At 49.1% G+C, this 23,693-nt stretch overlaps 7 protein-coding genes across 7 annotated transcripts; 4 read left to right on the top strand and 3 right to left on the bottom strand.

The window, feature by feature from the left end:
• Window positions 1–2,095: 2,095 nt before the first annotated feature.
• Window positions 2,096–3,778, top strand: K444DRAFT_633964 (uncharacterized protein; the record flags this gene model as incomplete). Its single annotated transcript, XM_024883678.1, has 1 exon — window positions 2,096–3,778. The coding sequence occupies one exon, from the start codon at window positions 2,096–2,098 to the stop codon at window positions 3,776–3,778; it is 1,683 nt and encodes a 560-aa protein (XP_024732013.1).
• A 756-nt stretch (window positions 3,779–4,534) lies between these two features.
• Window positions 4,535–6,187, top strand: K444DRAFT_617554 (uncharacterized protein). Its single transcript, XM_024881154.1, has one exon. The coding sequence runs from the start codon at window positions 4,761–4,763 to the stop codon at window positions 6,033–6,035; it is 1,275 nt and encodes a 424-aa protein (XP_024732012.1). The 5' UTR covers window positions 4,535–4,760; the 3' UTR covers window positions 6,036–6,187.
• A 3,729-nt stretch (window positions 6,188–9,916) lies between these two features.
• On the bottom strand, window positions 9,917–11,114 carry K444DRAFT_538158 (uncharacterized protein; the record flags this gene model as incomplete). The annotated part of the gene is made up of 2 exons (XM_024875516.1): window positions 9,917–10,622; window positions 10,672–11,114. 2 exons carry the CDS (start codon window positions 11,112–11,114, stop codon window positions 9,917–9,919), a joined length of 1,149 nt encoding a protein of 382 aa, XP_024732011.1.
• Window positions 11,115–14,777: 3,663 nt separating this feature from the next.
• On the bottom strand, window positions 14,778–16,649 carry K444DRAFT_569069 (uncharacterized protein). Its single transcript, XM_024877223.1, has 2 exons — window positions 16,449–16,649; window positions 14,778–16,403 (listed from the first exon to the last, which is right to left on the bottom strand). Exons 1-2 carry the CDS (start codon window positions 16,519–16,521, stop codon window positions 14,944–14,946), a joined length of 1,533 nt encoding a protein of 510 aa, XP_024732010.1. The 5' UTR covers window positions 16,522–16,649; the 3' UTR covers window positions 14,778–14,943.
• A 676-nt stretch (window positions 16,650–17,325) lies between these two features.
• K444DRAFT_617550 (DUF155-domain-containing protein) lies at window positions 17,326–19,321 on the top strand. Its single transcript, XM_024881153.1, has 3 exons — window positions 17,326–18,582; window positions 18,632–18,983; window positions 19,077–19,321. Exons 1-3 carry the CDS (start codon window positions 17,431–17,433, stop codon window positions 19,151–19,153), a joined length of 1,581 nt encoding a protein of 526 aa, XP_024732009.1. The 5' UTR covers window positions 17,326–17,430; the 3' UTR covers window positions 19,154–19,321.
• On the bottom strand, window positions 19,263–21,144 carry K444DRAFT_617548 (uncharacterized protein). The gene is made up of 3 exons (XM_024881152.1): window positions 21,064–21,144; window positions 20,261–20,502; window positions 19,263–20,188 (listed from the first exon to the last, which is right to left on the bottom strand). The coding sequence occupies exons 1-3, from the start codon at window positions 21,077–21,079 to the stop codon at window positions 19,568–19,570; spliced, it is 879 nt and encodes a 292-aa protein (XP_024732008.1). The 5' UTR covers window positions 21,080–21,144; the 3' UTR covers window positions 19,263–19,567.
• Window positions 21,145–21,354: 210 nt separating this feature from the next.
• K444DRAFT_538392 (t-complex protein-like protein 1) lies at window positions 21,355–23,148 on the top strand (the record flags this gene model as incomplete). Its single annotated transcript, XM_024875535.1, has 4 exons — window positions 21,355–21,413; window positions 21,463–22,855; window positions 22,907–23,080; window positions 23,131–23,148. 4 exons carry the CDS (start codon window positions 21,355–21,357, stop codon window positions 23,146–23,148), a joined length of 1,644 nt encoding a protein of 547 aa, XP_024732007.1.
• Window positions 23,149–23,693: the final 545 nt, after the last annotated feature.

The raw sequence follows: 23,693 nt of genomic DNA, 5'->3' as shown, positions 1-23,693 counted from the left end.
CTCCTGGAGGCGAAATGGCGGTGAAGGCGGCTGATGGTGTAGGGCTCAAATCTATCATTCATCGTGGGCGAATCTCTATCACAGAGATCTGCTGCAGGAAATTACATCGCAGATTCTTGCCGCAACCCCAATTTTCATGCAATTGAGAATTTCTTTTGCTCAATATGGCTTACTTTTCTGGAGTCTAACATCTCCCAGCTGGGCGGACTCTCCAAGCAAGAGCTCTGGTCTCAGCCTTGCAAAATCACTAATAGCTGATAGGCGGACACTGGTTAAAGCCCCCAGGGGTGCTCGGATGTCTCGTGAAAGTCGTCATGAATGGCCTTGAAAGCAGGCCGAATACGGAAGAGCAGTCGAGAAGGCTCAGTCGGCAGCCGATGTGACGCATCAACACATCACACGAGCTTTTAGAATATATTGGTGGCTTGACGATTAATTTACGAAGGTGCTGTAGCTCTGGTTTCTATGTACAACCGAAGAGGGCTGCAGGGAGAGCTTTCCGAAGCCTGCGCACATTTATGGTATGCATCTAACGCATGAAAACACAAAGTTGAGGTGGCCACCTCACTGGCTGGCCGTCGATGCAAGTCGTTCGGTTAAGTTCGCAGTGGAAAGTATCAATACCACCACATTCACGATCTAGAGATGCACGGCACGATGAGTCTTCTCTGGACTTACGATTCTATGGCTCGCAATCCGTGGATGACGCCGCACTTCCAGATTTCGTGATCCGCTGCGAGTGGTCTGGTCGGCAATGACTTGCATCGTCGTGGTCGTCGAGGGCCAGATCCGTGGCCGCTTCACCACCAATGGACCGGATGAAAACCGAAGCTTCTGAAATACCAGTTTCGGAGAGTTACCACTCGTCTGAAACACGGGAACATGAGTTCGCAGAAGACCTGGAGTTTGTTGCTATATCAGAAGTGTGGGAGGGTATCCACTATCGCTGAATGACAACCTGCTGCGTAAGCCGAGGGCACGACGAAAGGTTGAAGATTGGCGCCCCATGTGCCATGGCAAATCCTTCCTTCGATGAGACCCGATTGGAGAGGTTGCTGCTGGACATTCCTCAGTTTTCATGCATAAATTTGGCTCCAGAGTTCGTACTCACTCCTCGCCCTCCAGCCACTGCTCTGCTACTGCTCGTTGTTCCCCGCTTGAAACAGTAGGGAGAGGCATTCGTCCCTTTGCACGAAATGCAAGAATACCGGACAGGCTCGGGCGTTGACATGGCGCATTCGTCGCCCGTCGCCTATGAGAGTTGCTGAGGTGCTGAGGTGCTTGAGGTGCTGGCATCCACGGCAGCCCTTCCAATCGCGCTGACTGGCTGGCGTGAAGCATTCAAGCATCACGGAACGAGCAACGGTCGTCAGTGTGACTGCGTCGCCTGCCTACCAGTCCTTTGGGGCGGCTTAGTTTAGTTCTTCATCAACCTTCATCTGCCACATCTCTCCACACTGCTACCTCGCCCGATTTCCAAGCTCTCTCATCTTCTCCAACCTTCTCAGGAAGACTCCGGCGGAGTCATAAAAATGCGACATCGCACATTCCACCCAGCTCCACTCTCTCCATAAGGGCGTTGCTACCCAATTCCACGTACAACAATTAGGCTGAAGGACAACACAGCAGAGCAACGGGCGAACACGCAGAGCGAGAGGTCGTACCCAATTTTTGCCTCTCTTTTTTTCTCGCTAGAAGGGGCATTGCCGCGCCTGTGCAAGGGATCTCATCACTTCGTACTCGTCCCTCGTCCCCCGTCGGCACGACCAACAGCCAGGAGAACAAAACCTTCGCACACACAATATTCAGAACATTTCGCACGTCGTAGATCACCGACGTTTAAATCGCCCGGGTCAAGCTTCGGTCGCCGAGTTGACAGCGACCCCAATCGATAACGAGACAGCCTTCCTCGCCTCGCTAACAAAAGGAGCTCAGACCCCCCCATCTTTTTTTATTTCCCATCCGCGCCCGGCCCGTCCAACCCACCAAGACACCGTACTCTTCAGGCATTCAACCTCCATCAACCCCGCCGTCGCGAACTGGCATCGCGCACCGCTGTCGGCGCAAGCAGGTCGTCGTCGCACAGCGAGCAGTCATGAGTGGCGTCAAGGGAGAGCCGATGTACGTGGAAGAATACGATGAGAGAACGGGAAAGGTCTCGGGCAGACTGGTCGCAAGCACGAAACAGAAACCGAAAGTGCATGAGTCTCGCAAGTCGAGGAGATCGTACAACGACACGGCATATCCAGGAGAAGGCAGTTCGAGGGATGCGCCACTGATGGGCGAGAGAAAGGAAGTGAGGATTGAACGTCGCAAATCAACAAGCAGCGGGAGTTCCAAGTCACCTCACAAGACGAGACCACCCTCAGCACACGAGAACAGAACCTTCCTAAAATCTTCGATCCCAAGCTCTTCCAAGAGGGAGTCCATGGATCCATCAAATTACGGATACGCAACACCAACGGGCGCTCCAGTTATGTCGCAACCAATTCCACACCGACCCCGAGCAATCACCACGCAATCACATCCAAGACCTGTTAGTTATCATGCCCCTCTGCCAGGTGGTGGATACAGTCGTCCCCCATTATCTATGTCCGCATTCTACCCACAACCGCCAATGATCACCCCTTCCTATCCTGCCCCTTCGCCATCGTATATGGATAACGTACGATATACCACGGCGCCACAGACTGAGTACGCTCAACCCCAAGCACGGCCACTTCAATCAAGGTTCGAATCAAGGGTCGATCCAATCTCACGCACCCCATCAGCTTTCGAGCCCATCACCCGTACACCATCAGCCTTTGAACCTATCCCTCGGACTTCGTCAGCATATGGAACCCGGTCTGCTTATGAAGGGACTGGGTCATACTTTGATGACTCTTATGCCTCAGCTTCAGAAGGAGCCACGATTCGAAGATCCGATAGAAGAGAAAGCATACGGATTCCATCGAGTGGTTTGACCAAGGCCCAGTCGGAATATATGGCCATGCCCCCGCCTATCATTCGACCCGGCATTCTTCGCAGGTCAACCGAGTACCCTCGTGGGACTATGGAATACACACTTGATCCGGATCCATACCGCGATGGTCGAACAGAGTATCGTCGTGAAGGATCTCGTCCCCGACGGTCAAGCTCGAACCGGCACTCGGTATCGTACGACCTTCCTAGAGAGGACGAGAGTGTCAGGGTTGAAGCCGCGAACAGTGGTCGCCGGAGAAGTGGTTATTATGAGCCGCCAACATCGACTCAAGCTCCCGCGTATGAAGACAAGCTTCACAAAGCAGCAACATATCAAGAAGATGTGGGTGGGCCGACCGTACCCCTTACAGCGGAGACTTTGAAGAGACAGCAACGACGACATGGCGGTAGTAGCAGGAGTACCAAGAGCAGTCAGAGTCGGGATGAGAGCGATTATAAGAAGTCCGCAACGACTCGGACAACACGAAGCATGAGCAACGATAACGACGAGAATGTGACTATCAAAGTCACCGGCACGGCTCGGGTCATGGTTGGCGGCGCTCAGATCCATTGCGATGAAGGTGGAGAGATTGAGATCAAGCGCCAGAAGAGCCTTCGCGATGGCAGCGAACGATCGAATTCGGAATATGGGGGAGGTGGAGGAGGAGGAGGGGGAGCAGGAGCAGGAGCAAGACGGCTTGAAGATCGTCGGAGCCGACTCGAGCGGCCCGCGCTTGGGAGGTCCAACAGAAGCTCGCATTCTGGTCACTCATACAATCGTTCGACACCTCACTATCCCGGGGAAAACTTGATTTGAAGACATTTTCTTTGCAAGCGACATTTTGATTTTTTTTGGATTTAGCGCATGATCTTCCGGCAGGGTCATTTCTTCGTTACTTCTCTTCTCCTTTCTGTGTGCACATAGATGGGTGGCTGTCGCTTTCTCCCTTTTTCCTAAATTCAGAGAAGAGGAAAGGTTCTTATACCCCCACAAAAGCACTGGAAAGCCTTGCTTTTACGTTGGACAATTTGTACGGATTGTTGTTTCGATACGATTGTATGACTGTATGATTTGATGACGGATACCTCGACGCGTTTTTGCGATATTCTTTCAGGCACAAATTGGGTTCTGGGTTCCTTAGGTAAAGAGACATGATATGCTAGCAATGGCAACCATGTATTTTTATCTGGCTACTTCTGTGCGGTTATGTTATCTTCGCATGGAATTGGAGTTGGAGTGAATAGATCTGCACGAAGCATGTTTCGTGCAGGTGTATGCTATGGACTCGGATTTTCTTTGAAGATTTCCACCAAGATTGATGATGAGCGATCAGGATGAAACATGCATAGCGGTAGTCATACGATCTATGAGATCTAAAACAAATAGTTGATAATGAAAACTTGGAGCTATTATCGTCCAATAAGTGACATGAAAAGTGCTGTGATTGAGAAAAAGGAGTAAGTCACGTGAAACGCTAACCCAACCCCTGATCTTGGTTGCCATGTCAATACTATCGCTAAACGTAAACAACGGCTATCCTGCCACCGCCCAACCTCCTCAATTCAAGGAACAGCGGAGGCAACCACAACTTGCTCGTCATTTCCTGACAGCTTTCTCTCCTCTTCATATTACCAAGCAAGCCCATCACGACTTCACAAACCCACGAAATCACGACCAAATCAGAAATATTATCTGCAGCGCGTCTCACAGGGCTGAAGACAACATTCCAGAAAGTGACATCCAACGTCACGATCTGCTCTCGCAGAAACATCAGCATTCCTCGGAATAAAGGCCGATCATGGCGCCAGTTGAATCCTACCTCTCCTCTCTCCTCAAACGCACATCCTCCTCAACCGTCTCCGACCTCTCCCCGAAAGCAATTCTCCTCGCAGCACGCACACAGAATCTCATTGCACGCACAGTCGACCCCGGCGTCGGCGTCACACCCCCAACTTCCATCCCCAACAAAGCCGTCTTCGCGCTCTTTGGCCTCATCGGCGTCGGTTTTGTGCTGACAGGAATATGGTTCTTCTTCTGGGCCAAGAACGGCGGCTTCTATTTCCAGGAGCATGATTGGGACGACTACAAATCTACGGTGTTGAGGCGGAAGGGACCGAATGGTACGACGTTGAGTGGCGCTACGGCGAGCACGGATCTCGGCGGTGGGAGTGTGGTGCATGGCGAGAAAAATGGATCGCGGTGGGGCAAGGGCAAGAAGAAGTCGAAGCGGTACAAGGATATTGATGACGAGGAGAGTAGGACTATGGAGTCTTCGCTGGGGGGAAGCACATTGGGGAGTGAGATGAGCGAGTTGAAGACTAAGACCAAGAAAGCGAAGAAGGAGAAGAAAAAGGGAAAAGATAAGCATGAGGGTAGTGAACTGATGAGCGAGATTGATTTACGTGAGGAGGTTGATCCTAGTGTTGTTGATGCGGTGAGAGCTTATCGACACGAGAAGCCAGCGAGAGTTGGTGGCCTTAACAAACCGGCTGATGGAAGTGCCTTTGATGGATCAACTCAAGATGGATCATCCGCTGCTTCTGAGTTGCTTTCCCACCGCGAACGAACACCTACCACGACTCCGACGAGGGTCAGAAAGGAACGTAGCGACAAGCATACCAGTGGTACAGGTGGAATCCGCAAAGTCGTCAGCACAAGTGAAGGTGGTAAGAGTGATTTTTGGAACCGAAGCGCAGGAAGCAACAGGCAGACTGAAGAGGAAGATCGCATCAAGGTGGAAGGCAGAAAGCTACAGGACAAAGGCCGCGCCGCTCAACGTCGAGACTTCAGTTTCCAAGCCGGCGATGACATCTCCGTTGCTAGCGAGGAGCGAAGCGCCCGCCGGGAAGACCGTGAACGTAGACGTGCGAGCAGAAGCCCTACGAAGAAGGTTCAGGGCAGTTATCATGAAGAGAGTCTGCTTGGTTCGGATATCAGCGGTGATATTGGCACGAAGAGTTATCACCATCCGATTCCAGGTTTGAGTATAGCGGGAAGCAGTGATTATGCCGAGGAGAGAAGGAAGAAGAGGAACGGTGCTGGCTACAGACGGGGTAGGACTGAGGAGGATTAGACTAGAGAATGAACATTAGGTATGAAATTGAATGAGCACAGGTGAGATGAGATATGATATCTAAGGCAGCATTGCTAGTGATTGCCTGGAGTTGGGTTGGACTTTGTATGTGTAGATTGGAATGAAAATGAATCAATGGACATTCCCTTTCCTCCTATTTTGAGCGTTCCAGGCCATATCTTCTTCTCAATCTCAAAATCATTGGAGTGAGTTAATACTTCTCTCAGTGGCTTCGACGGAGCAAGGCTCCAGTTCAGAGAATCTCTCGTGTATATTGGCATAATGGAGGGTCTTTGCATTTCGGGCTACTTCGGTTTTGGCCCCTTCAAATGTTCTCTTTCCTTTCTCTAAAAAAATCAGTGCATCTTGATCCCAATACACCCCTGAATTCAAGCTGTCATCCAGTCCACTCCATTCTGGAACACACTGTATTATTTTCCTATCGCCAGTCCTCAAATGACAACACATTGCCGCCAATTGTCCCATGTTACTCGAGTATTTCTTCGTCGCTTTTTGCAGCTCTTTTGCATAATTTGAACATCGTCGCCCAAGTTCTTGTCCATATCTTTCATCGAGTCAGCAGCGCTCACCTTGCCAACCATTAGCTGCTCCGCGGTCTTCCTCAGCTGTTCCTCGACCGCCTCCAACTCTGCGAGTAGCTGCCGGCCATTGCCAACAAGCTCCGGCAAGTCCCTGTTTGGGTTTTTGGAATAGAGGAGGACATCCTGTGCATCGACTTGCCAAATGCTAATGAGAAGATGCCGGGGGTGTAAAACATGGCAATATAGAGAATGCTTTCTATGAGAGATAGGTCAAGGTCAGAGCCGCCCATTACGCCCAAGGTGGGAGGCCACATATTGGTTTTGGTCAATGGACACATCGGCCATGTGGTTGATGGCGACATGGTACTTCACCAGCTTATCTACTACGTGGTATGTCCACGTATCGAGTCGTATAATATTTTTAATATGTGGCTCCCTGAATAACCGCCAGCACATCTTTGACGGCTCAGTCTCCAAGGAAGGGGAGAAATTGCCAAACACCTGCCATTCTTCAAAATTGCTCACAACAAGGCGATTCCCAACTGCTGCAGCAGCCATAAAACCCTTGTTGATCTGTGTTGACAACCCCGCACTCTGCGCAGCTTCCATCTAGATATCTGCCAATACAATTTGTGGCGCAATCTTGCGATATTCGGTGACTTGTACGCCTCGCATGCCCAGAGAAGAGTTAGGAGCAAACAATAGCGCAGATTCTCGTCGACGCCTGTCGGGGATAGGGCAAATTATGACAACACCAAACCAGCGAGAGCAGGCAGTTTTGATCATCAAGTTCTCTGGGCAAGCCAAGCATTTGCCATTTGGATCCATCTCCTGATTTTTGTGTTCCCTTCGTATCCTGTCCGCTTCTTGCCATTCACGTCCTGCTCCGTGGTTTCTTTGGATGTAGGCTTTCGTTCTCGAAGTCTGGCTGAATCACCGGGCCAACTTTGGTAGATTGAATTAGGGATTGTCACGAATGAAATGCCTGATGGACTTCGGGCATGCAATCAAGGGGTTGCAAGATTGCGTCTCTCTTCAGGCCTTTAGCTCCTCCCTTTCAATTGAACTTAAATACGCAAGTACAATCTATCAGTCTGTTTTGCTGATGATGCATTTGAAAACGGTGAATCTTGCTTTCTATTGTTCCAATGCTGTCTTGTTTGTTTTGTTGATAAGATATGACATGTCTCACTGCGTGGAATGCACGCTCTATAGAATCAGACAGAAACCGTAGCAATATCGCGGATTATTTATGCTTTGTTACCCTTTTTCTCTAGATTTGGAAAAAATCTGAATCTACTTTGATCTAGCGAAGGATTGAGCCCAAGCCGGTTCCCAGCAAACACACTTTTTCCAAGTATATCTGACTTTGGAAACGGACTGAAGTACCTTCCACTTTCCCACTCAAAGTACCCTACGGACGCACTTAACCACCCCTTCCATTCTATACCTCCCCATTTTTGCAACATAAAATCATCTCACTAAATAATCTAATCTACCCTCAACATATCGAAGCCAGATTAAGCATGACTTACCTCATCGTTTTCGAACCGATATGCAACGAAGACGGCTCTCTCTCCCTATCCAAAACGCCCCTTAACATCTTCTTCCTCTGCCCTACTTTACTTGTCTCTCCTCTTCTTCCAAAGCATCAAGTACACTTACTTATTTGCGCGGCGCTTGAAACAAGAGGACATTTTAGCGAGACTCTTCTTCACTGAGAAGGAGAAACAGAACGAGAAGCTCCTTGAGATGTGCTTCACGAATTCTCCGTTCGATGGTTTTCGGACAGACTAAATGCTAGAATATCTTGATCGGAAGCTGCAAAAATTTAACCAAGGCGACAACGATGGTGACTCGAAGGATATTGTGATTCAGAGCCTCGGGATGCGGGAAGCGCGCTCACAGAGGAAGACGGAGACAATTCGTGAACGGCTTCATAGAATGCTCTTTGATTTCACTCATCCTTGGGGTTTGGTCCATCTTGCGACGAGCTTCAGGCGATGGCCAGGAAATGGAAAGAGGGGCGGGTGGGAAGAACGGCTTGATTGCTTCTTGAGGGTTCTTTATCATCGCAGAGCCGGCTCTTGCTATTGCTGACAGTGCGGTTTTGTGCCGGCTGGTTGTGTAGCGTGCAAAATTTTGTCGAAGGATTAGAGTATACAGACAACTGTCACGGCCTGGACAAGCTGTGGAGGTGGAATGTGATGTGTTTTGGTATAAATATGTATGAATGATGGTGCCCTAAGGGCGGTGAAGAAGCTATATATACGCCTGTACGCAGCACGTGACAACAGCTAAGGTCATTCTGGCTCGTTATCGTTTCATTGATTATTTCCGTCTGCTCTCGGAAGCGATGTCTTTCCATTGATCTGTTCAAGCCCAATGAGGTGGAAGTGGAAAGAGTGGAACGAAATTAAACATGATATACTATACTTTTTTTTAGAGAATATTGGGATGGAGAACATACGGTAATACTACTACGGAGATCGCGGCATAAAGTATGGGGAATACAGGGCATTTTGACCCTTTTAGACCCTGTAGCATATAGATCAAGGTAGTAAACTCGCTATAAGCCCTATAACTCCAGGCAGTGCTCCCTAAATCAACCCAACGAGGCTGTAAGTCATTCGCAAGGGATAACTAGATCTTCTAGGGTTATAGCGTTGTTGGTAGAGCGACTATCATAGGCTTCTTTAGCGATGACTCCCTTGTAAGTACAGGGGAGAAGCCCTAAAAAGGTGTGACAGCCCATGTCGAAGGCGCATAGGCTACTTTTAGGGGAAGGGCCTGGAAATATAGGGCCTTATAGCGAGTTTGCTACCCTGATCAATATGCGAGAGGGTCTAAAAGTCTCCTAATGCCCTGTATTCCCGATACTTTATCGCGATCTCCGTGTATGCTGTTAGTGCCACTCTATTTCCTGACAAGAACTGTCTTATGCACCCACTATACAGTAACCCAACCATGAATGACCCGAATTGATCCAGGCTTTCGGGAGCAGAGCATTACACTTTGGTGGTAGAGATTAGTGATCGAACCGACTTTTTACAAAATATTCAGAATCAGGGACTAAATTGATTGAAATATTCCTTGTGAGACTAAATTCAAAGCAAATCGCGCGATGCTATTTCAAAACGCTGAATACTTAAATGCTAAAAGATGACGATAGGAAAATACAATCCAGTTTCCAAAACTTCCTTGGACGCGATACTTAATAGAAAGAAACAATAGCCGTAAATTGTAGTTTGAAAAACAAGAAAATCAGTGAGGGAACTAATAGTCGGACTTGACGTCGCGCTAAAGGGGCCTTTCCCTTAGGGCCCCTTTAGCGCGACGTCAAGGCCGACTATTATTTTCTTGTTTTTGTTCATCTTCCTCCCCCAAAATCAATTTATCTTCCTGTTTGGCTGGCTGCCCGGCTTGTTGCATGGAACTTTTGTCATCCTCTTTATCAGGACCTTTCGGGACAAACTCAAATGTCTCCCCATAGACTGAATTAAGCCAAGTGTAAATGGTATTGGGATCGGCCTCTTGAGGATATCCGGGAGCCAGCTCAAGGACAGTGATTACCTCGCGTATTTTCATGTCGTCCCCATTCTCGGAAAGCTTTTTGCGAGATGTGATGTGGTCTTCTTTGCAGGGACTTTTGCAGGAAGGACATTCCCGACCCCCCTGCGAAAGATAGTTCTTGACAAGGCACCTGGCACATCGCCAATACTTGTAGCCGATATTGCGCTCGGACAGCCAACGCCTTTGCCCTTTCTGCCGCTTCTGGTGACCCATATCCCTAGATGACTTCTCGGCTTCGGCACAAGCAATATCCTCCTTACGGAAGCCTCGAAGACGGTCTCTGAAGTGGTCTTTCCGCGAAAATGACGAATCTTGGGAACAAGGACACTTCGAATAGTCGCAGAAGAACGAACCATTTTCGCTGTCGTTGGCATTCTTATAGTGGCTTTCGAGATCAGGTGGTCGATCGAAATTTCTCACCTTTCCATTACACCCGGGGTATTGGCAAGGAACTTGATTCTTTTTGCAACCCCTAAAGAAGTGTGAGCAATCTATAATCTATTGTTAATGGCAAAACTCACGTTGGCTCATCCGGATATACCTTGAGCTGAGTTCCAAAAGTTGGTGTCCACTTCTCTTGCAACTCGAAGCCTGGTGACTTGTCCTTTGGCACTATAAATTTATACAGCTTCACGAAGTCGGTACCCGGAGTCCATCTTAAGCTAGATGGTGTATTTCTCACGCTCTCGGTCTCCTGCGGGTAGTCAAATGATGACCGGTGATTGTGTGGTGGTATAGAATAGTTCTGGAGGCCCAAAGGATAAATCTCGCGGTCCCATCCTGGGCTCGCTAATGAGTAATTCGTATTCTCAGTCTGCAAAAAGTCGCCCAGGGATGAGTTGTGCCAGCTTGGAGCGGTGTACCTGACGGATTCACTCGCTGACGTGGAGGAAGCATAGCAGAATGCAGTCTTCGGGACTGCGACATTTTCCAACTTGTTGTTGGGCAAGCGAGTAGCACCCATTTGCCTGCTGTTCTGAAGTTTCCACGAGTCTATTGTAGATGGTGTTTCCTGGACCAATATTTTGAAGTCAGAAGGAGCGAGATGTTCGACAGAAGGAAGATCAAACTCGCACTCAACTCTATCCTGGCTAGGATCATCACACTCCCCGTCGTCAGGTTTGCATTGGTCTCTTTCTTGCCTCAAATTCAAGTCAACACTGGAGGGTGCTCGTTCGAGCCGGATTGGCTTCAACTCCAGATCTTTTTGCGCAACACCCTTAACGCAGAACGTTGTCGAAGACGACGCCTCTAGAACTGGATTGACCCTGGACATGGGGGACAGAGATGGCGATGACTCTTTTGGACTTATAATCGCCGGTCTCCATCGTGATCGTGCACACACTTCAAAGCTGCCTCGGCTGGTGATATCTGCTGAAATAGCGCTCCTTGTAATAGCGTATTGGTACAAATCAAACCTTGAGGTGCTTGACTCTGATAAGCACGCGCCAACCAGCTTTTCAAACTGATTGGTATCGATCCAGGCAATTTCGAAGCTATTACTCGCTGCACACGCCTTATTGTAATGTACAAGCAGTCCCCGCGGCAAGTCACTTTTGTTGTCCCGACGTTGGAACGCTTCCCAGGCCTTATGTGTGGCGAGCAGCCCGTCTACAAGTTGTCTCAGAAGCCCCATCATGCATTTAGACCCCGGACGGGGCACATGTATAGCTGCGAGCTGGCGACTGGAATGAGAAACACGACAGGTTTGGGGTGTCCCGTGCTCTCCGTGTGGCTCTGTGGTTTGAATCGTGGGAATTTGCAAAGACCCTAGTGGACACTTTGAGCTTTGACATCGAATAGCTGATCTGACTTTTATATCACTCGGAGGAGAATGTAAATGTAGATCCGCTTCGGAGTCTGCTGGGTTTCGGCGGTTCACAGTGGGATCTTCGAACTCATTGAGGTCTCTCTCGAGGGCTGTACCCGTTTTTGATCCGTATAAGATGATAGGTCTGACGCGCTCAACAATGCCCCTCTCGACTGATTGTGGCATGAATCGGACGGCAGTGCCAAAACTGTCCGCCTCAGCGTCGATTTTTCCAGCGTGGCATGCAGCTGCGACTAAACCAGACGCAGGAATAACAGCAGGGATGGGTACCACGTAGGACTTCGGCGACACGCCATAGGCCGCGTAATGCAACTCAGGTAAGTGAGCTCGGGGTTCCTCTAGGTTATATCTTCGTCGATGCCCCCCAGGCTTGCTCTGCTTCTGGGACGCCCCATTGGTGTGGCTATGTCTCCGGCGTCGAGTCTCTGGAGAAGTCGAGGGGTGCAAGGAATCCGAACCGGCGTATGGTGAACCGCTGTCAAAGCCAGTTTCCCTAGATAGTCTTTTGTTGTTCTTCAAGGCGGCCTGTGTAATTCGATGCCTATATCTGTGACTACCTTGATAAGATGCTCCGTGCCCTCGATTATATTCCGAAGTTTCCCTTTGAACAGAATTGGCGGAGATTGATTCTTGTTGGATTCTCTTCATGTGGCGTCCTGGGTTATTGTCATTACCATCCATGTCATCACCGCTATCGTCTCCATCCTTCGGTTGAGGTTTGAGCCCTGGAAGAAAGCTTTTGGGTCGTCGGAACGGAAGTTTCCAAGAGGACATATCTATACCATCTTGGAAATGACCTCCGATATGGTCCATTCTTTCATCCCAAGTCTTGAAAATCACCCCACAGAAACCGCATTGCCGGGGCCACTTGCTGTTGACTGTGTACTTGCCAGCAGCCGCAATTTGGCTCACGTTGACCACCCCTGGATGACTGCGAAGATGCGCAATGAGGCGATCCTTCCTTCCGTATGTTGTACTAGATTGTTGAGCAGATTGGCATTGCAAATAGTGTGCTGTCAAATTTGTGCCCAAAATAGGCAATGATGCACGGCAGAATTCGCAGACTGGATTTCCGTTCCCGTCGGCAGGAGGTGGTGATTGCGGGCACTCCAGACACATAAAACGCTCCTGTTGGGAATGTTTCTGGCTTTTCTCATGTCGCTTCCATTCTGCGAAGGAGTGTGTGGAGTACTTACAGCCTTCCCGGGTACAGTAGTAAAGATCCTTGATCCCACATTGCAAACAGGGAGGGTGCACCGGTTCGTGCTGTCCATCTTCCACAGAGACAGAGCGTTGGCTCTCAACGACAGGCTGGAGTGATGATGAAGAAACCGAGGTGTTTTCGGTCTCGGATTCAATGTTGGCTAGTTCGGAGTTGGAAAGAGAATCCTGGGACGAAGAAGCGGTGCTTGGCCGAGTATCTTCGTCATCATCTGATGATATATTTCCGTACTTTTCCTCTTCATGGGCTAGCTGATCTAATTGGTCAGCTAGCTTGGCCACTTCATTGACCAAGTGCGTGGCCTTGCGCCGAGAGAAAGCAGAAAATGGTTTGACTGCCTCTTGGACTGAAGCAATAGCCTCTCGCAAGAGGGCGGTAGGAGTGTTCGCTGAACCTCTGTGATTCGTGCACTCAAACGAGAATGTTGTCGGTGGTGAGCTTTCTGTTCCCTTTCCTTTCTTGCCTCGGCGGAGGTTAGAAAGAGGTGACCCCACTTTCTGCAGCGAAAGAGGTCTGCGAGAGCTCAGCATTGGAGAAGTCATGGACCTTGATGGTGACTTCCCCGACGGTGTAATCCTGGAGCGTCTAGTTCTTCGTGACCGGCTTGGGTGACCATTCAGCGTTTGCAATAAACCAGCTGCATGGCAGGCTTGAGTCTTTGCCGGAGGCGGATCCGTCATTGGGACTAGATCCTCGTTGGAGGATTGAGACACTTCATTCGTAATTTGCTCGAGAGATGGGTAAATGAACGGGGACAGTGTCTGCTGTGAGCTGAGGCCGACAATTGGAGTTAAGTGTGTGGTTTTCCAATGTCCTTCATCGCCTTGAAAACACCAGCTATCACTGTTCTCAACTAGTCCAGCCGTCAGTATTCGCAAGGTTGAATTTCAGTTCCTGGATAAATACCCGATATCTCCACCGCGCTATTGAACTGGAAGTCCCCATGAGCCGACATATCAACATCGAAGGCGCTCATTTCTAAATGCTGCCCGGCGAGAGCTGTCTGCGTGAAGGTCACAGCCGAGGCTGGCACATTCGGCCAGGAGTAATCGCCGGATTGTGTCCCATCGGACGAGATCGTCTGTGATGCCTGCAGAGAGGTGGACTTATTTCTGTCATGATAGATGTTGTGATCGAGCTCAAGATCTCTCAGGTTGATACCAACAGGATCAGGCCAAAAAGTTGCCATTCTTTGTTCAGCCGCCGAGGTTTTTGACAGAGAAATCGGTCACAGACTAAAGCTGAGAGGTAAAATTTGTTTGCAAGAATTGATGTAACGGACCGAGACGTTGAGGATGGATGAGCTCGCGTGAGATATCTGATCATAATCTCAGCGTGCCCTCGAGGCAGATTTGCGGATGGCATAAAGGCTGCGGGCATGTGAGGGCTTTGCTGATGTCGAGGGCGATGGCTGAGGGCGGCCAATTAGCTTGAGAGAGAGGTATGACCTGCAGATGAGTCTCCTCCAATGAAGATGGTGCGTGTGTAACATCCACGACAGGATACTTACAATCTGTACTTGTAGGAAAATGGTGGTAAACAGAATAAAATGTCCCTGCAGAAGCTGGAACAATCTCGGGATTCAAGCTTGTGTATGAACTCTACCATTACATACTTTCAATATTCTTCGGCTACCTCTCATTGTACCAGACTGAGAGGAATATTCCAAGATGGATTTTTTTTGGTCCAGAGCACAGAATCCTTGACGTGAAAACTAACTTTAGAGCTCGTAACCTAGAATCAGATCAACAGTTTGATCCTTGCCAGAAGCGCCATCACCACCTCCTTTACCATTTCATCCTTCAACACGCCTTCCTCATAGGTTGCAGAAATCAGACAATTTCCTCCCTTGATACTGGCCACGTCAAACACAATACCAAAGTCACTCAGTGTTGCTCGAACTGCTCCAGCCGAGAAACCAACCCCTTTGATACTCCACCCACCGTCAGCCATATCCTCCCGTGGCTCGAACACGCCCAGGTTGGAGATCAGGAAAGAGTTATTTTGGAAGGTTCCGTGGCCGTAAAAGCTGACGTCTTCCATGTCTCGATCGAGAATCTTACAAACCAGAAAATCTTGCATAATTGTTCCAGTCTTATATGTTGCGCGGTTCAAGTCTTGTTTGTATGCCTTTGCTAGTTCCCACACTGTTGGTACATCAATGGTAATATCTTGTATGGATACCGGAGCTTGAGATGGGGACCGTTCATTTGCACAAGATCGGTACCTGCCCAGCGGCTGGACTCGGTAATATGTGCTGACCGCGTTCGTGAATACATCACGACCAGGATTGACCCTCAGTAGTGGTCGAAGGTTCACCGCGAGTCGTGAGAAGCCGAGCTTGGCCTTGGGATAGAAGTCTGCAGCGAGAGTGACTTGAATAAGTGTTTGAAGTAGAGCTGTAAACGATGTTTCGTGTTTTCGACATTCTAACAAACATTTGGTCATCGTGTCACCGTCAACCCTGAGCAGCTCTACTTTGGTGCGAGTTTTCATCTCTGCGGGGAATGGTTTGGCGAGTGAGGGGTAGTCCTTGGAAAATATGGCGTCGGAGAATAGGAAGTACTTTTGATTGACGAAGAAACGCAAAATGCTCCAGAAGAAGAAGCAATAAATGATGTATATCCACGATAACTTGCCGTCAATATGATCGAAGGGAGAAGGAGTCGGCATCTTGACTGGTTGTTGGATCAAGAAAGTGTCGTGGGCCGTTACCCTTAATGCTTCGGATGACATTTCGTCTGCATTCAAGGCAGTGAGGAAACTGCGGTGGAACGCATAACCAGAAAGCCCGTCGCCTATTGAGTGATGATAGACAAATACCGCGTACCGACCGTTGATGACGAGCAACTTCCACCATGGCTTCGTTGTATCTTTGGTGTCAAACCACTGACTGTGTGCATTCTCGAAGACCAGAGCAAGATCCACATCGCCTTGAATAGTGAGGAATTTGACACAATCCTGGATGCGAAGAGTAGGCAATCGAGCCTCCCATAGTCGATGATTTCCTTCTTTTATTTCGGATGGCTGACTGACCCCAATGATACTCAAAGCAGGATGATCATTGATGACTTTGGCGAGAGCCTCCAGTACCTTAGATTTCGTCAAGAGTTGACCGTCTTTGAAGTACTCAGCGCAAACAAGGACATTCGATTGGATACCGAGATCGTGGAACAGGTGCGTCAATAACTCCAGCGGACCTGACTGAAGGATTAGAGCTGCCTGTATTGGTGATCTGCACGTACCAGCCTTGCGAATGAGTTCATATCCGAGTTCCTGATCAGCTGCTGGCGTAGACCTGTTACTTTCTGCTGCCATTGTGGCAGTGAGGTGAAAGTTTGGCTCGAGATGAAAGTTGACTTGAGATATCTAAAGTAAATGACGCATTGTCATACTTGCTCCAATTCCAATAGCTTTATAGACAATGAGAGCGGAATTGATGTGGCCTGCTTACCATCCTCGTAAAAAGATGTGCCGAAGATCTACCGTACAATATGTTCCATCGCCAATGGGATCAAAAGTCTCAACAATCCCGACGGTTTTGAGGGCCACCAAACGGAAGGAATTTCCCAGAAAGTTCATACATAACAACAAGCAAGGATTCTCACATGCTTCTACTGGAAAAATTGACGGTGCTGCGGTTTCAACTCGATTACGAGGCAACTGCTAGGCTCCCGAAAGGAGCAAGCAGCCGACGGACTCAATGACAAAGAAAAGGAGCGGAATATTTGAGATATTACTTCCAAGGCCTCCAGTTAGTAAAGTCTTTCCATTTGACGTTGTAGTTCGCGTCAGGCCTCTTATCATGGAACTGCTCGTATCAGCTGTGCTGAAGAGACTGCCGTCTCCGAATCTTCTCTCCAGACCCAACTACACTTGTAATATTGAGCAATCTTTGAGGTCATAATAATTGAAGAGCACTTCAAGGTACTACTGAAGAAGATGAGATGAGAGCAGGGGCGGATGAGATGAAAGTCGGGATGAAGAGGTGACAAGGTAGGGATTTGAAGAGGACCTGATTGCTGTCGGCCCAGCATGCACAGACCGTCCAACCACGCCAAAATTTTGTGGTATGGCAGAGCTGCATAGCGCACGTCATTCTCCTCTTAGACCCATGAGACATTTATATCTTCCCTTTAACACAACTTACCCCTGCCGGGACGTTCTCATGGAGTCGGATTCTCTAGATCTTTAATTCGGAAGTGTGCATTTTATTTGAACCCCGCAATGGCTTCCACCAGCGTCACCGAGAGCACTCCGCTCATGTCGCCAGCTTCCAACAGCTTAGAAGCTCAGAAGAAGGGAACCCGAAATGTGACATTCAACCCGAACCCAGCAATCATCTCGATCGGCGGTGCCACAGGTTCTGCAACTCGATTAGCCCAACAGCTTAACTCCGTTACACCCGGAACTGCAAATGCTCCCTCCCCACAACCACAAATGCTCTCAGCACTGAACAGCAAGCTCCGCCGCCGAAACAGCCACGGCTCACCTCTCGTGCCTGTTCCGAGTACTCCAGTCCCTAAGATAGGGCCCCAAAGAACCACCAAGAATGCGCAGAAGCTCAAGCTCCTCCCGAACCCTGACTTCGGAGAGGATGGACCAGATGAAGAGAGTGGTCGGGATGTCTACTCGCAATATACACGAATCAAAGACCCCACCGCTCGCCGAGATGCTGCACGATTAGGAAAGGCGGACCGAGATCGATTGCCACGAGTTACAGCGTATTGCACGGCGAACAAATATCAGATGGACAATTTATTGCGGTTTTTGAAGGGCAGGGGGAAAACCAAGGGAGCCAATCCGAAGTTATTTGACGAATGCATATACACTCCATACAATTATAGCAGGCCTCATTTGTCTGAAAGAGTCATGGAAGTCCAGTCAATGCCAGCACAGATGCAGGAGCGGAGGCATTCGGATAGTGCTATTGAAGTGGAAGATAGCAAGCAACGCCGGGAAGACCTCATTGATCTACACACCGAAGCAGGAGATACAAGTCTGGGTAATAGAGAGCATGAGATACCAAATCGAGTGCACGCCGAAGTTGTGGAGCGCCAGATCCAAGATGAGACAATTGCTACGGAGAGCAACCTCGACTTCGACACTCAAGTCCATACACCCGAAATCTTCCTGTTCGGCTACGGCGTGGTAGTCATCTGGGGCATGTCGCTACAAGACGAAAGGAAATTCTTGAAAGAGATAGCCAAGTTCGAGAGCGAGAAGTTGGCTCCAGATGATGTGGAAACTGAGTGCTTCAATTTCTACTACACCAGGGAATATCAGGCACGGATATACAACGATTTCATTACTTTGCGAGAAAAGGGTAACTACATGACGAAGCTGGCGATTTCCCATGCTTTGGCACAGAGCGTAAAGGTATGTGACTCTTCATTCTGATTTATAGACTAATTCTAACGGGAAGTAGACATCCCTCTTCGAAGAATTGGTGGATAACACCATTGAGACATGCAAGGACATTCCGACCCAAATTGCCCTAACCGGTAAGATTGCTCTCACAAGGACGCAAATCAACATGCAAATCGGCGAGCTTTTCATCCTAAGAATAAACATCCATCTCAACGGCTCTGTGCTCGATACTCCTGAGCTCTTCTGGGTAGAACCACAACTGGAGCCTGTGTATCAAGCTGTGAGGAGCTATCTTGAGATGGACCAGAGAGTTAGTCTTTTGACTGAGAGACTGGACGTAATTGCGGATTTGCTGGCCGTGTTGAAGGATCAGCTGAGTCATGGGCATGGGGAAAAGTTGGAGTGGATTGGTACGGACCTTTATTCCCCCGATTTCCCTTTTCGCTGCATGTCCCTTCCTGCTATGTGATAGTTTCATTGAGACAAGCTAACCAGAAGATTAGTAATCGTACTCATCGCAGCCGAGATCGTCGTGGCTGCTGTAAATATTGTCGTTGATCTATATGCTGGCGTCGACTGATGTTTTGAGCATTCATTGGTAGCAAGGCGTTCTGGTCTGGTCTTTTTGGACAGCGGATATTACGATCCAGAGTAGGAGGACTGTTTGATTAGTGTGTTTACATAGAAAGGAGACGTTGGCTTGGTCCTTGACGAGCCTCGAATGAAGTTGGGCCACTAGTCCGAAGACATTTCGTTCTTCTGTGTTTGTTCATTTCTCATTGCTTGATGAAGGGGCCATATTCCTCAGCGTGAAATTCGCGTCGCGAAGCAAAGAAGATCACCCATTCTCACCTTTTTTCCCAGCCCGAAATGACCACTATTGTACACGAAAAGAGCCCAATGCATGTGTATCATCGCTCCGAATATGATCCATAACTCCCCCAAGTCTCAAATGCGCCAATTCCATACCATTACAGGTCCCAGATACTGACCACTAGGTTCGATTGACTGCCGTGAATCCACCACTCTCACCAGCAACGCTTGGAGTTCCAGCATCAGTGGCATCATCACCCATCTCAACATCCTCATCTGCGTGTCCGGGGGCTGCATCGAATACAGTTTGTCTTGGACCAGTGGAGCCAGCTTCCTTCTCAACCTCGAGCTGTTTCTTGAGTGCGTCAAATCGTTGCAAGAACGAACTCTTGGTAGGCTCATCTAGACCACTCCAGCCTGCAGCCAAGAAGTTCTCGACGTTGAATGTGCCTTCCGCGATCTCCTTCTTATGTTCACTGGCCAAGAGGGGTCGGGTTTCGTTGCAATAGAGGTCGAATCCGCTCTTGATACGGCGCGGTTGAGATGGCGTGGATGCGGAAATAGTCGGAGTTGCATGAGTGCCGTTGCTGGGGAGTTGGCGCTTTGAAGGTTGGACTTGTGCTTGTGGTGTGGAGTTGCGGAGGACATCTGGGTGAGTATGCGAGAATGCGTCAGAGGAGGGAGACAGAGTGACCGGGCCTTGTTGAATAAATGCGGTGCCTGTGCGGCCATCACCAATGTCAGAAGTAAGAAAGTCAGGCTTGCGGTGGCCACGCTTGGTTCGGAGAGGCTTTTCCTTGGGCTATGAAGGCAATGGCGTTAGCTTGTCTGTCATCATCAATATATGTGCTGAGGAGGGATGGGGGGCGCGTACAGTTGGAGGCGGACTTGGGCTTCCCTCGGAATCCTCGACATTCGTGCTTGTGCGCTTTGCCAGTTGTTCAAGGAGAAAGGCACGCTCAAGGCGGAGCTTTTGAACGGATCGATTGAGGCGCGCAAGGCGTTGGCGTGCGGCATCGTTGGCTTCCTCGACCTCATTCATTCGTTGCTTGAGTTGAATGCATTTCTTGCGATAGGCTGCTTCGACGGAGGGAGGGAGTTCTGGCGGGATGGCACCTGGAGATTTTGTTAGAGGTTTGGAAGGCTTTGTTTTGCTTGCAGAAGATGATCTCATAGTAGAAGAGGCTGCATTGCTGGGAGAAACGCCAGCCAGTTGGTGGACAGAAGGAGATGAAGAGGGTGGAGTCTTCCTTGGGCTTGTCTCCAGATCTGCTGAAATGGGCCCAGGGAGTTCGGCGCTTCCACTAGAGACAGGCAAGCCAGTGCCGACTTCGTCGTGAGCAGTCTCGTCAAGCTCTTCGACATCAATTAATGGCGGATATAGAGAGACATGTGTAGGAGCATCGGCGTCCTGTTTGTTCAGTGCCTCGGTGCCAACGGTGTCGCAAGCAGTCTTGCCGGGCTCTTGCTTATTGCTCAACACTGGATATGGAGAGACATACGCAGGGGCATTGGCGCATTGATTGACAATCGCATTGATGTCCATGGCCACTATCTTGAGGCAGTTTGGATGCCAGTCTCCTCGATCAGAGAGACAAGCAGGCTTGAGTGCTAGATGAAGACACAATTGAACAGGAAATGGGGCTTTTGCTGAAAAGAAATTGGTGATTCACTTACCAGAAGGAGGAGCCATTTTTGCGACCGGTACAGGGTGAGGACGGAACGGAATATGTCGGAACGCCGACGGTGTTGTTGGAGGTTTGAAGGCTTGGGGCTTTCGCGTGCTGATGAGGCTATTCACGAACCTTGTTCACTAGCTCCGGAGAAAGGTTGTTCCTTAGGTGCCTGAGGCATAGAGAAAGGCACCGTTCGCGTTCACCTTCATTTTTCTTCAGCCTGGGACGCGTGAACACAAAATTTCCACAGCACAACTCCTGATAAAAGCTGACCCTCTACAAAAGCGCAAAGATGTCTCTTAATATCCCAAATGCGCCAAATGCTCAATTATTCAAGCAAGGATACCAAAAGTAAAGCTTCCTCATTGTCTGCCTTGTAACACCTGCTAACATCTCATAGCTACGACTCAGAAGATGGAGCTGTCCTACGAAACATCGATGCTTGCAGAACGATATCCTCAACAGTCCAAACCTCCCTTGGTCCCTATGGCCGAAATAAGATTGTCATCAACCACCTTCAGAAGATGATCTTGACCTCTGATGCTGCCACTATCCTGCGAGAACTCGACGTCGTCCACCCAGCAGCAAAACTTGTCGTCATGGCAAGTCAGCAACAAGAAGCGGAGATGGGAGATGCTACCAACTTGGTTATTGTGTTGGCAGGAGAGCTTCTGAGGAAGGCTGAGGATCTGCTACGCATGGGCTTGAAGACGAGCGATGTCATTCGAGGTTACGAACTGGCTCAAAAGTTTGCCCTGAATGAGCTCGAGAACCTTGTCGTAGATAAGGTTGAGGATATTCGGTCGCAGTCAGAACTCAGCAAAGCTATTAGAACTGTTATTGCGAGCAAGCAAAGTGGCAACGAGGATTTCTTGGCAGATATGGTGGCAGAGGCTGTGCTTGCTGTGCTTCCCAAGAACCCCGTCAACTTCAACGTCGATAATATCCGCGTCGTGAAAATTATGGGTGGTAGCTTGGAGCAGAGCAGAGTGGTCAAGGGCATGGTGTTTGGACGGGAACCCGACGGATCGGTCAAGAAGGCAACCAGAGCGAAAGTCGGGGTGTTCTCGTGCCCCATCGATATCAGCCAGACCGAAACTAAAGGCACGGTTCTATTACATAATGCGAAGGAAATGCTTGACTTCACGAAAGGAGAGGAGAACCAGTTGGAAACTCATATCAAGGAGCTTTTCGACTCTGGCTTGCGAGTTGTAGTTGCTGGTTCGACAGTCGGTGAGCTTGCCATGCACTATCTCAACCGCTTCGGTATTCTGGTTATCCGAATTCTGAGCAAATTTGAACTCCGAAGATTATGCAGAGTTGTGGGCGCAACGCCGTTGGCAAGATTAGGAGCGCCAATGCCTGATGAGATGGGAAGCGTGGATGTTGTCGAGACTCTGGAGATCGGTGGAGATCGTGTCACAGTATTCAGACAGGAGAATGAGACTACGAGAACAGCAACACTCGTGATTCGAGGTGCTACACAGAACCACCTAGACGATATCGAGCGGGCTGTTGATGACGGTGTAAATGTTGTCAAGGCAATCACTAGGGACCCCAGATTGGTGCCAGGTGCTGGTGCTACCGAAATGCAACTGGTCGAGCGAATACAGGCATTCGCTGACAGGACTCCTGGATTGGCTCAATATTCCATCAGAAAATATGGTGAAGCCTTCGAAGTCATTCCAAGAACATTGGCCGAGAGTGCAGGACTTGACGCCACGGAGGTATTGAGTAGGCTGTATACTGCACACCACAAGAAAGACTCGTGGACCACCGGTGTTGATATCGAGGTAAGCTCGAATTCTCGGTGCTTCGTCGAAAGAGGCAACTGACATTTATAGAACGAGGACGACACTGGTACTCTAGATGCTAAGAAGGAAGGTATCCTTGATCTGATGATCTCGAAGAGTTGGGCGATCAAACTTGCTACTGAGGCTGCAAGAACTGTGCTCTCTGTGGACCAAATCATTGTTGCGCGACAAGCCGGTGGCCCAAAGCCTCCTGGACCGAACCCTGTAAGTCATTGCTTTCTTCCTGAGCTTCAACCCTTGCTAACAAAACATAGAACTGGGATGAAGACTAGATAATGCTGTGCAAAGTACCAAATTATGATACATGTACTGTACAATATCAGGCATGAACCAAATAAAGGAATATCCCCAACTTCTCGTTTGGCTTAGATTTCGTTCCAGATTCAGACTTTGATGGTGGCATGACCGAATGAAATTTCGTGGATCTCATAACACTTGGTACAAGCATCTTTTTCGATGATTTATGACTCTCTGATAGGACCCAACTTGGTCCCAATAATTGTGCAAGTGCATGCCTCTTTCTGGCGAGGCAAAAGGAGAGGGCCCAAGGCAAGATCGAACTTCAAAGGATGTCAAAGAAGGGGTAATTTGCTTTGCGAAGCAGAGTCTTTTCTTCAGGTAAGAGCTTGTTGCGATGATGGAGGAGCCCAAGTAACAATATTTTCTTTCGTCAGAACACAGCGTTGTTAAGCTCCTAAGCTATCAAGCGGACACAATTCAGGGGCTCAGTAGCTGACCAAAAAGTGCAACGCATCCTTCCTACAGCTGATGGGAAATATTTTGTATTTGCATTCTACCATCTGTGATTGGTTTCATC

The sequence above is a fragment of the Hyaloscypha bicolor genome (assembly GCF_002865645.1).
Source record: "Hyaloscypha bicolor E unplaced genomic scaffold K444scaffold_126, whole genome shotgun sequence".
In the NCBI taxonomy this organism is placed as follows: domain Eukaryota; kingdom Fungi; phylum Ascomycota; class Leotiomycetes; order Helotiales; family Hyaloscyphaceae; genus Hyaloscypha; species Hyaloscypha bicolor.
The sequence above is the reverse complement of the archived record's forward strand: the minus strand, read 5'-3'. Positions and strand labels throughout refer to the sequence as shown.